This window comes from Arvicanthis niloticus, chromosome 14 (genome assembly GCF_011762505.2).
Source record: "Arvicanthis niloticus isolate mArvNil1 chromosome 14, mArvNil1.pat.X, whole genome shotgun sequence".
Taxonomy (NCBI): Eukaryota; Metazoa; Chordata; class Mammalia; order Rodentia; family Muridae; genus Arvicanthis; species Arvicanthis niloticus.
The window spans coordinates 71,935,669-71,948,343 of record NC_047671.1 but is presented as its reverse complement, the minus strand read 5'-3'; the positions used below and the strand labels follow the sequence as shown (position 1 = coordinate 71,948,343).

Sequence of the window (12,675 nt, the reverse complement as noted above, 5' to 3'; positions counted from 1 at the left end):
CATAGCATCCATGGTTACTTCTAGTCTCGTTTTTGTTTCCTGGTCAGCCAGATAGTATCCTCTGGTACTCAACCCATCCACCACAATATTCTGTCTAAGCACATGAGACAAAACAAACTCTCTGAAGCCATGAGCTCAAATCTCTCTTTCCTCGCTTAGGTCTTCATATCAGGTCATAGCTGCATAGTAATGCACACACCGGTATTCTTATTCATCTTCTTGTTGTGTTCCAGCCTTACAGAATGAAGAAGAGTGTAAACATAAGGAAGACAACTTATCAAAGCCGGCTGGAAGTCATTGTTGGAGCACTGTTTAGCATTTATCATCCAAAGAAGACTGACCGGTTACAAGGGTCTACCAGATAGAAAGTGTACTATAGTCTTTGGAAGATCAAGCAATTAATGTTGCATGAACAGTGGTCAATACATGTGGCTTCCCAGCTGTGTCTCAGGGGAGGCTGACCCATGTCTGTGATGAGGAAGCCACACGACTAGCCATTTGTGCTACTGGAATGGACATCTCTGTCTCTTGCTTCCTGAGAATTCCAAGCCCTGGTGTTTTCCACAAACCTGGGAGGTCTCTAAAGGCAGGAATATCAAGGGCAACTTAGGATCTAATCCAGGGATAATACATCACCTGCTTTCCGTAAACCAACAGCTTCCTTTTAGAAAAGTATAACCCTCTTGGCAATAACCAAAAATGTAAAGCTTTTAAAAATCATTATTAAGTGTGGCTATTTCATCTTAAGTGCAAACTCCTGAACAGGCTACAGATTGTAATTTGTTAAAAATATAGCTGAGTATTTTAATTATGGATGCACTTGCATATTCTAAGCATACTTCATTATTTATGTAGCCAGTGAAAAAGCTTTTTAATTAAATAGCACACTGGCAATCCATTGTAAAATGTATAGGTGTAGGTTTTCCTTGAATTAAAAAGCTAAACACACACTCACATGAAACATTATAGCAGATGTGCATTCTTTAGTCACTACAAAATACTTGTTTATGAATGATATAAAAATTTGACAAAGGTTCTCTTTATTTTTTATTGGAAACACAACAAATAATATCATGTGCTTGGCTATTCACACTTCATTCATCCCATGACTCGTAAATGAGGTAGGGTAGTGGTTCTCAAAGTGTGGTCTACAACCAGCATTACCCGGAAATCCTTAGGAAAGCCCAAGCCTCAGCCTGATTGAACCAGAGGCTCTGGGGGTCATGTCCAGCAACCCAAGATGGAGTAAGAAAGTCCTGAGTGGGAATGTCACAAGGCTAAGTATTAGAATCATGGAGCAGTGACCCTGCCTTGTGGTCCTCCTGGAGATGTGGCTTTCGCAGGCTGGTCCACTGGTGACAAGGGGTCACACATCCATCCGTCCAGGTTGCACTTTTCTTACCTCAAAGTACTGTGGCGATTATTGCTATTTGCTTGAGATCTTCAGAGTTTAAAAGTCACGGGACTCAGAGTGTGGAAACCATTTCAAGCACGATGCCATGAATGTGCTCCATGAGTATAGAGTTTGTACTTACACTATTCTGACTAATGTCTATCAAGGTCCAGGGCACACATTGCTATCCTTCTCTTCTTTAAAAAAAAATTGCACAAAAAGCTCTGAAATCAGGGGCTTCTCTTTTTCAGCATTTTCTGGTAGGCTGTGGAGACAAGCATCTCACAGAGCCATCTCCTGCCTGTCGAAAGGCTGATGACCAAGTTCCATTACCTTCCCTGGCCGGGTGATACCAGGCCAGGAGATGAAGCCATTTGGAGAAGGCTCCTCTGGGAGTCGGCAGCAGAAGCAGAACTAACAGCCCTCCCATTCGATGCTCTGTACTTTGTCTTTGGAACAATGCTGCTTCTTAAGTACACATAAGCCAAACAGCCGCTCAAATTGCAGCCATCCACCACGAGTTCAGATTTGCACAGCATGACGCGAATTGGGCTGCAAATTATGCAGAAAACAGCCATCACATCCATCTGTGATGTCAGAATCCTCAAGTACAATGTGACCTGGTAGATCTAAGACAGTTCAAGTAGACTGGGTCTGATTTCTTCCCGTGCAGCATGATGAAGCTCCTCCCAGTTGCATTTGGCCCCGTGTGCAAAGGTTAAATATGATTGAGGCTGTGCCTGAGATCGGCTCGGGAGCAGATTTCATAGCCAAGGGTGCAGGCAATTAGATTTCCTTTTCTTTTCTTTTTTTTTTTTTTAATGGTAAGACTAACTGGAAAAGGAAAACACACAAATACACTCATAGCTGATAGTAAACTGAATTTATTTCCTCTTGGAAAACAATTCCAGTAATCTCCAGGTTCAGACCGCAGAGTAAACATTGAGAACAGTAACATACAGGTTAGTTCAACCGATTCAAGAATTTGGCTGTGTGAAATCATTAAGGAAAACCTTGAACACTCAAAGCTTCAAATGTAGCCAGAAAAAAAAAAAATCTTTGACAGTCTACATAACAACTATTGCATATATGGTGAGGCTACCTGTCACACTGCAAGGCTTACAAATATATATATATATGGGCCATATCCAGATGTGGGGTTCTGTTCTGTGAGAATGTCTCTTCATAGTTCACGAGAATCTCCAGCAATAAAAAATAGGCTTGGGTTTTAACCACTGATATACCAAAAGAGAAATTCTAGGCTTAAGTGTACATAAAAGGAAGTCCAACCATAGTCACATGGTAACAGTTCATTTAAGTTCTGTCTTCCTTGAAAACATTTTCTCTTAAGCCATTTTGTCTATTTTGAAAATCTTGCCTGAATAGGGCCCAAGTCCACTTGTCTTTATAAGACCATTTTAGCATCGACGACATAATACATGTGCAACACTTTATATACAAGGAGTCTATCTGGTGCTCAAAAGTTCCAACACATGAACATCCAACAGTTTTGATAATACAAGTTGTATGATACAATACAATGCTTCTGAAGAATATACATTAACAATGGGAGTTTCGTGCAAAGAGTAAAACATGTTCCCTTTTTGTGCCACAAAAGTCCTTCTCCTTGAGAGGTTGCGTACGTGAACTAACTGCTGTGCTGCGTCATCGTATGATTCTGTGGAGAGAAAAAAGAGAAAGAAAGCTTCATTGACAGTTTTGCCATTGGAGCGAGCATAGATACGTGTTGGTAGTCCCTGGTGATGACAGCCATGCTGTTTCTGCACAGGGATGGATGATGCATTGGGAGGTTCAGATGAAGTGAATGATCTGGGGTAGAGTATGGTTACATTGAAACTGAACTCTTCTCCATGGAGGAGTTGAAAGAGGCAGGAGCAGGAGGCTCTGTGAGGGGAGGGGTTGGTAGTACCATATCTTTTCTCTAACTGCCATGCCTTCTCCAAATGCCCTCCCAGTACGACCTTTTTAACGCAACATGCTCCAATTACTAGGGTACCACTGTTAAAAGTTTCTTGACCTGTGTATCATTCCCATTTTTTAAAGACCATGACTTGCTCTAATCTCTAATAGATGATAAATGTTGATTGCCAGGGCAGGTCTCTACCCATCCTTAAATGTGGATATTGAAGAATAGAGCTATCTGGTTGATGATGGGATAGGTCAGGAAGCACCTCCAATACTCCTGTGAAAGAAGTGGAGTGGGACCTGTGGCCATGCTGTGCCTCTGCAGGAGATCCCAGCAGCTCTAACTCTGCTGCTCTGGGCGTTGGTGTTTCTCCCAAGGCTACTGGGCAGCATCAGAAAGTTTTGTGCTCCTCCACCTCAGCCACGCTAGCTTGCCGTTCCTTTGGTTAGATAACTTCTTTCCAAATTGTAAGGGGGCAGCTGGAACACTGTCCAACAGACAGGAGGAAGCAAATTGTGACAGGAATTCCCCAGCCCCAGGCATGGTGCTAGAGAGGGTCCTGTCTTCTACAGACGTGGCCACAGGCCTCCAGGCTCTCACTGGTTCGAATGAGCCTTGGAGCTCTGAGCTTCCTCCCGCACACAGCTCTGCCCCACATCGTTCACACCCCACTCATTCCTTCTGATGAGAGCTCTGAAGCCTACTGTGAAATACAACCTCTTCACACTTACCCAACCTGAAACACATCTCCTTTTTCTCTGACTTTCAAAAGCCTGGCCTCATGATGGTAGTTTTGGTGTACTTTTATAAGAACCTGTGGAATGCTGTTATCAATACACAACAGAACCCATGGCACTTAGTACCCAGTAGAGAGGACCTGACCAACTGGATGTGGGATACGGGAAGAGGCATAGTTTCTGCCTTGAGCTCACCAAAGCTCTCATGATCCAAAGAAGAAAGCCATGTAGGCACATGACCAATCAGTGTTATGACCAAAAATAAGGGGAGGAAACAGCTTTTCTCAGGCCTGCCTCATCACCAGGAAGGCTTTAGTAAGCTAATGTTTTCATTGAGGCTGGAAACATGAGAGAGACCCCAGGAGGCCACTGCAGGCTGAGGGATAGGCCATGATGAAGACAACAAAGCAAGTGTGTGTGTATGTGTGTGTGTGTGTGTGTGTGCTTGCGCAGGACCTGTGCCTGTGTGTTTTCTGCCCATGTGCATGTGTGCCTGTTCTGATTGGCTAAGATCTTCTAGAGGGTTTAGAAGCATGAGTACTGAATGGAAACACAGATGAATGGTAGTTTAGTTACAAGAGATTTTAAACCATCACTAAAAAGTTCAGAATTGGTTTTACAGGTCATACATGCTGAAGAGCTAAGAGTATTTGAAGCAGAACACCTTGAGATCTTTGCTGCCTTTAGCATCCCTGAGGATGGATGGCTAGCCAGCTACTAGTTCAGAGGTATAGGCTGCATGACCAAAGGCTGGGAGGCTGATAACTCCCTCCTGAGGCTGTCACACTAGCAAGGCGATGGAGAGGGGTGGAAGGGCCTAGCTCTGTTCCCTGGTTCAGATTTAGCTTTTTGGAGAAGATGGACAGTGGGACTAGGTCCTTTCCCACCATGACAATTACTGTGATGGACAGTCATGACTGGGGGGACTCTGGCATTACTCACCCTGGGCTGGAGCCCAAACTGCAAAAACTGAGACAAGGCAGTTTTGTTTTATTGTGAGCTTATGTAAAACATCCTTGTTCCATTCTCTTCAAAGAATGGCTTTCTCTCTAGTAGGACTGGCCTCCAAGCGCATTTAAGAGTAAACTATTTTTATGCCAACTCTTTTGTGTGGGTATTGATTTTAAATATGTCTGGGAGGTGTTTTTCTGAAAACATATTAAAAATACTGGTGGGAACAAAAAGCTTTCCTATTTTCTTAAAGATCCACACAGCTAAGATTAGAGGTTTACAAGCATTAAAGAAAAGTTAAAACCCCAAACTGTACTGCTTCTTTTGTTATCTCAAAGTCAAATGTGGTTTCATAGAAAGGTCTGAACTAAAAACAAAACAAAAAGAACCTACAAGAGAATTATGAAATGAAAGAAATAAAGAAGCCAGGACACTAGATAGTTAAGTGCTGTTAGGTGACATTTAGTGTTTTGTTTTTCCTCCAATTAATGTTTAAAAAAAAAAGAAATAACTCAATAGCCTTATCTTCATCATGTTATTCCTAAATTTCCTAATGTGGCTCAAACTCTCCTCCACCCCCACCCCTAGACTGAGGCACAGATCTAGTTTCTAACAATCACACTAAATATTCACACTTCTGAAAATATATATGTACATATATTTTAATCACATTATTGCAGTATACCGAAGTCACTGATACAAAGGACATACGCTCTGAAGGTTAAGAGAAGCAGGTAAAAACCGTTTCCCCAAACGGGGCAAAAGCAGGCTGGGGAAACAAAAGCTTATACCAGATAAAGATCCATGTATGTCTCATCATCAGAGGAGATGACAAAACACCAAGGTCCTGTCACGTGGAGATGCCCGAACACATGGAGAGCTTGCGGGAGGAATTAGAAATGACATGTCCGGCTAGCTTCCGGTGTAGCCACCATCCAAGTTCCTCTCCAATGCTCAACACCTACCAGAGCTCCTGAGCTCCAGAATCTCACCACCCAGCTCTTTAAGTTCTTACTGGCGGGTAAGTACCACGCCATTCCCGTGTTTCAAGCCCCCATGGCGTTTGAGGGCACATCAAACAAACACAGGCTTTGCCTTTCTCTCTCAAACTCGGTCAAGAAGAAAAACACCACTGAGTTTAGGAACGATGGTAACTCAATCTCTGGGGGCAACAACTAAAACCTAATCTTGCAAGTCTTATTAAATCTAATCTCCCGGTGGTGGATCCTAGCGGTTCCGCCATGATACCAGAGGAAACCTACCACTACAAGCTGTCCACGGGCTCAACTCTATCCAAAACTCTCTCCTCCTCCACTCTTCCCCTTTCCAGCCCGGAAGTCCCTCCTACTCGCCCAGTGATTGGCTCCTTTATTCTTAGGGGGATTGGTTCACAAGAAGTCACTCCTTGTCTGGAGCCCCTCCCAGGAGAGCAGAAATTAATATCAAAATGCAGGCCGCACAGAGCCATCCACAACAGACAGCCTTCACCCTCGCCATATTAAAACTGTCATGCTGCTGAGGTGGTAAAGGGTCTGACAAAAGGGACTAAAGGAAGGGAGGTTTATTTTGGCTCACACATAGTCTGTGGATATAGTCCATTGCTGCTAGGAAGTCCCTGCAGCCAGGGTTTGAGGCGGCTGCTTAGTGGCATCCAGGGTTAGGAGTCGGTAAGCAATGACTACTCCGGCTGCTCAGCTTGCTTTCCCCCTTTCTATCGCAGCTAGGATCCCAGCCCTCAGAACGCTGCGGCCAGTCATTACTGTGGGTCTTCTCACCTTAATTAACCTCTCTAGATAATGCCTCATAAGCATGCACAGAAGCTAAGCTAAGCTAGACGATCCCCCCACCCCTACCCCCGTGTGCTCAGGCATTTGTCTCCTAGGTCATTCTAGAACCTGCCAACTTGACATCAGTATCGACCATCACAGCCAGTTTCTCTTTTATGGCTCCAGCCCCCAAAAGGTCTCCTCCAGTCCTGGCTGCCCACCACTGACAGCAATTCTCACGGAGGGAAGGAGGCATATCCCTAGAGGTCCATGGGAAATGGGGATATTTCTGTTGGGGTAGGGAAGAGAGATTCCAGATGTTTCTGATACGCTCAAGGGACTGCCTTTGAAGGTCCCCGGGACGTTTCCACTTCCTGCATTCGTACCTTGTCCCAAGTTCACTGATAGTACGAGTGGTGTGAGGTGGAAGGACGGATGGTGTGTCTGAGCCACACGTTCACTCGATTGTCTTGTAAGTGTGGGTGAGAACAGACACAAAGTCAGTCTCCAGATGTGGCCTCAGATGTCTCTTTGGACAGGAAACACGTCTTCCCATGCAAGTGCTCAGTGATTTTCGTGTTTTTAAGAAATTCTAGACATCATGTGCTGGGAAAGGCAGCCAAGAAGCAAGTGGAACGAGAAGATGGAAGCAGTGGGGAAGCCAGGCAGTGTGGCGCATTGTTGCCCTGGCACCACGGATGAGGACCAGAGAGGAGAAAGCACCCCGACAGCCTTCTCAAACAGCCCCTCTCTGGTGCAGAGTTTGGAGCTCTTTAGGTCTGAAGGAAACCACTTCACTAGAACAAAGCAGTGGGTAATCTCACCAATTTTACACAGCAATTCACAGTCCCCAAAGCACTTTAATGCAATGACAGGTTATGAGAAAAAATATCTGTTCCAATGAAGGCAAAGTGTTTTACATAATCGAGAGGAACATCAGAGCAACATTGGTGGAGGTGGGGGGCGCTGACAGAAAAGGAAGTGGAAGAGAAGAAAACTTGCGCAATCCCACAGAGAGCCATATTCTACTCTGCAAAAAGCCATCTCCTGGAGACCCCATGTCTAAGTAACTGAAAATTGAAAACCATTAATCCCAGTTATGAACAGTTGTTTTACACGAGGGGGGTTTGTGTTAAAAAAAAAAAAAATCAAACTCACGACATACCTTAAAGCCTAAAAGAAGATCTATCTAGGTCTGATACTTTAACAGAAAGGACTCCAGAACACTCTCCTCATTGTAAAGGACCTGTTTGGAGGGAGTGTGTGTGTGTGTGGTTTTTTTTTTTTTTCTCCTGTAAATGTGAAATTAAACTTAGAAGCTAAAAAACAGATGAGGGCCTTAAGCATTCCACCCCCACCCCCCAGCACCATGTATGTCTTTTAAATGTGAGACATTTTAAATGTGAGCCTTCCATTTTACAAGACTGGAATTCTCATTTTAGGCTTGGCACTCCAAGAAATGATTAACTTGGAAAACTGACCACATTTGCTGGTCAAACGGTTTAATCCTATTTTAAATGTATTCCAAGGAAAACATTTTTTTGTTTTTAAAATAAAAATACAAAGCCATGATCCTCTGAAACCGTTCCCCTTGCAGCTTTGAGACGATCCAGTGTGCCTAGAACCATGGTAAAAGTCAAGCTTCAAAGGAAGAATCTAAAAATCTTCATTTCCACCCCAAAAAAGTGGTGCCCACAGATTATCTGGACTTTGCTGATTCTCTGGCGAACGCCAGATATCTGGTCTCAGTGGTGCCAACACCACTGAAACGTTAAGTGGAAAAAGTAATCAAAGGGCATCTGAACAGGGTTGTGTAAAAAAAAAAATCTGTTGATTCAAAGATGGAAATCTTTTTTCTTTAAAGCATGGCTTACCTATTTATGTTTTTTTTTTTCTGCCAAAACAAATATAGGCAAGCTCCAAGGACCAGGAGAGAGAGCCAGCATGTGATTTTTAAAAAAAAGGACTGAAGAAGAGGAAAGAAGACAAGGAGAAGCTCTCACTGAGTCCTTGCAGTCAGTTTACACCATGGTTGGATTCTGTTTAAATGAGATGCTTTGAAACTGGTACAATCAGAGCTCAGAGACAAAGCAAGGCAGGAAAAAAAAAAACCCACAGGAACATAAAGATCGAGTGTGGCTGTGTCCTCAACAGATGGTGACAAGGCTGTGGTAACGTGTTGGTTTTTTCCCTTTAGTTGAAGAACACAAACATCGCAATCAATCTTCGCTGATTAACTAATTATATTACTCTTCTCTTTATCACTTGGGCTGGCCGTTTATCTGTAAATACAGAGGCTAATCAGTATGCTCCCATTTTTCTTAGAAGCACATTCCGGTTCACACACACGTTGTGAGCTTTCTTTTCAGGTGGTAAACTGAATTCTATATCACTGTCCACCTTTAAGCACCTCTGCTTTTTCATTATTTATTTATTTATTTTTAAACAAAAGCAATTGGTTTCCAACAGGCTGGATAATAAGTCTTTTTGACCTGCTTTCTTCTTTGACCCAGAAGGTCACCCCTGTGCTCGGGCACAGAGCTGGCTTAAGAAATACCTCCAAGTCGCACATTTCATCTCCTGCCCACTCAAAATAGAGCTTCCTTTAAATGTGTCTGTACAGGGTCCCTGAAGGCCAAAGAGGCTTCCCTGTAGTGGGCAATGGAGGGACAGAAGCCTCTGCCTTTATTAATGAATGCAGGCCTTTATGAGTCTGGCTGGCTCCTTCCCTGTTCCCAGAAGCATATACTGTACGTGACTTAAAATGCTAGAATATTGACACAAAGCGAGCTGGGCACCTCTAAGGAAAATTACTCCTTGGATATAATGTAGGCTCGTAACAGCTATTAGAGTACAAAATAAAAGCCCGTGGGATCAGGCTGACATATACCGCATTCTACCTAGTCCTCAAACATTAGAAGAATTTCTTTCTGAAGGCATTCCAAGGACAGCATTAAACTGACTTTTGTAGCAATCCGCAACAGCTTTTTGGCTTAGAGCTTTTAGTACTAAATCTCTGGTTCCAATCAATATAAGTACTATATCTTCTACATTAATCAATACATTTGGTTCAATACATGTTCTATTAAATTATACTTTCTAATCAAGAGTTTTACATTTCTACCATCTCTCTTTCTCATTCCTAACTTCTTCTCTGCTAGTAAAATAGTTTTCAAAGTGTATACAGGGGGTGATGACAGGGTGTGGAGCTATTGACTCTGGATGATGGAGGGAAGAAACAGTCCCAGAGGCCAAGGGTGGCCCTCAAGCATGTTAATGAGGTTAACAGGAGCTGACTGTTAATAAGGAAATGCCTTCAGAGCCCACACAAAGACATTCTCATACATTTAAATCTGAATGAACCAAATTCCCCTAGCCCTGGGACTAGCAACCGAATGTTCTAAGAATTGCATCAAAGACCTGAACCAACCAACATTGCATTCAAAACCATTTGCCTACTCAGAGTGGTCACTGTAAACTTCCTAGATGGAGAAACCTTGCACCAGAGCGTTGTGATAGACCCTACCTGGGAAACATCAGGAACACCTTTGTGAGCATGTAGATTTTCATGAAATATTTCAGTGGGTGTTCTTTTATATGTGTTATTTTTCCCTCAGCGATTTGATGACAAAAAAGAAAAAAAGAAAGAAAGAAAAAGAAAAAAAGAAAGTAAAAAAGACAACAAATCTATACACATAGTAGATTTCTTGTACCAAGGGAAGCGGATTTATAAACTCATTTGAAGAATTTACTAGATAAGGAGGCACTGTTTTTCTATTGTCACATGGAGGTTGCATTTCTGAACCCACCTATCATGATCTGCATCTGCCCCTCTTTAATGCAAGATTCTGCAGTTCTGATCATGTTTGCAGTGACAGAATTTCTCTATTTTTTTCATGTGGTACTGCCAACACCATAAATGTGCAGAGACGCTGGCGCCTTTTCTTTTGACATGTAGCAGTTCACATGGACCTGGGCTGACATCTCAGAACACTTCTGGGTAACACTAAGTTATATTAAAATATTAAAACAAAGATGAAATGGAATCACCAGAAATGATTTTAAAAAATGCTATTAACAGACAAAAAAAAAAAAAAAAAAAAAGACTGTCACATGAGAGTTTGCAGCCTGGCAAGCAGAGAAGTGTTTTATCAACCTTAGACTTTAGGCCTGTTTCTCAAACAATTATGGTATTAAAGTTTCTATTGTAATTTTCATAGAGAAAGAGTTAGTTTTCTGGTGAAACAGACTAATGGACATATTTGTGTTGTTCTTTGGATGTTAACGAGCCTAGGAAAGCTGAGTTGTGCTGATCCTGCAGTAAGGGAGAGAGGACAAGTCCATGAGCTGATGCTCACAAGTGTGAGCAGGAAGATGGACAGATGCCATTCCTGTGCAGATCCCAAAAGGCCAACATGGCTGCCTTACTACAAAGTTTCTAACCTCAGCTTTGCTGACATTACGATGTTGTCATGGTGTCACTGGTCACTCTAGAAAGTGTTTTAGTTTATACTATAATGTATGTCCCCAGACATTACTACATCTCTCCCAGAGGGAAAAATCTCCCTTTGTAGGGGACCACTGCCTTATGCTACTTGGAAAACATTTGTGCATGAATAAATGAAGTGTTAGAGAAAAGGAATATCTAGTATTCAATTAATGTTGAATTTCAAGAAGGAAGAATTGGTTCATGGGCAAAGGAGACATGTCAAAATGTTGGTCTAAGGTGTGTCACACCAGATAGTGAGGGGGGATGCTATAATCTCGGAAGTCCATGCTTGGGATCCACACAGTCGAGTTACAAAACCAAAATCACCACAAGGAAGCTCCATGGTGTTTTACGTTTCTGATTTTCTATTGGTCTGCCTTCACAGGTAACCTTTCCTAGGGTGGCCCATAGGCACAGGCTGGAGTATGCCTGCTGCAGTATGGAGCAGTGCCACTAGGAGCCCTTGCTGTTGGCCTGTCTTTGCACAGACAAGCTTACTGAGATATGATCAAATTAGAGGGTTTGATTTGTCTCTGTACTGGAAATATAAAAGTCTGCCATTCTATCCATCCTTAGGTGTGCTACTTGCTCTCAGTCTGTGGGATACACACACACACACACACACACACACACACACACACAGAGAGAGAGAGAGAGAGAGAGAGAGAGAGAGAGAGAGAGAACTGTACTACATGGCTTTTTAAAATAGTGTCATAGGATAAGTGTGGGCAAGTGTCCAGAAATTCTGCAAAGGATCCTTTGAGGATATATTGTAAGTGGCATTATCTGTGGGTGGAACTAAATCTCTCTAGAAATGTTCACTCACTCAACTGTTTACTCTACATACAAACAGCAAAGATGGTTCACCCCAGGCCAAAGAAACAGCAGTACTTAGGGATGCTCCTGTTGCCACAGTGTCCAAAGGGACTCGGGAATTAAGCTGTGAAAGTTACTATTTGGGGTATGGAAATGAACATCTACTTTGCTGGTCTATCTTTACTGGCAGGAATTATTTTACCTGTCTATGATACATAGCATAAAAAGAAAAGTGTTGTTTCCCAGTTAGGAAGGACCTAAGAGAAAGTGCTTGTGAGCATCTCTTAAGAGATGAAGGATGTTCATCTGGCTATGGCTCATACATCTATCGGGGAGACAAGCTTCAAAGAGACTAGAGCAAAGGCTGTCTGCCTTCTGTGGGGGCTGTAAGCTGATCTTTTAGAGAATCTACATATACCCGTGGCATGAAGCAGTCAAGAGGGCAAGAAACACAGGCAAAACTGAGTGCCACAGAGCAAAACCAGAGTTCTTAGACATCACAGGATTTGGTGGGGTTTAAGTTAGCAGGCCATGTGGACAGGTAAGGCATCAGTTTGGAAAGTAGCTATGTACAACACATTATATTTTTGTTTTTG

General features: G+C 42.8%; 1 protein-coding gene across 3 annotated transcripts in view; it reads right to left on the bottom strand.

Moving 5' to 3' along the window:
* Window positions 1–2,257: 2,257 nt before the first annotated feature.
* The window catches only part of Znf521 (zinc finger protein 521), a 282,622-nt gene continuing 272,204 nt past the window's right edge, over window positions 2,258–12,675 (bottom strand). For all 3 annotated transcript variants that reach the window (XM_034518035.2, XM_034518033.2, XM_034518034.2), the window contains one exon: window positions 2,258–3,071. In XM_034518035.2, coding sequence (XP_034373926.1) covers window positions 3,042–3,071 — 30 coding nt within the window. In that variant the 3' untranslated portion in view covers window positions 2,258–3,041. The remainder of the gene's footprint in view (window positions 3,072–12,675) is intronic.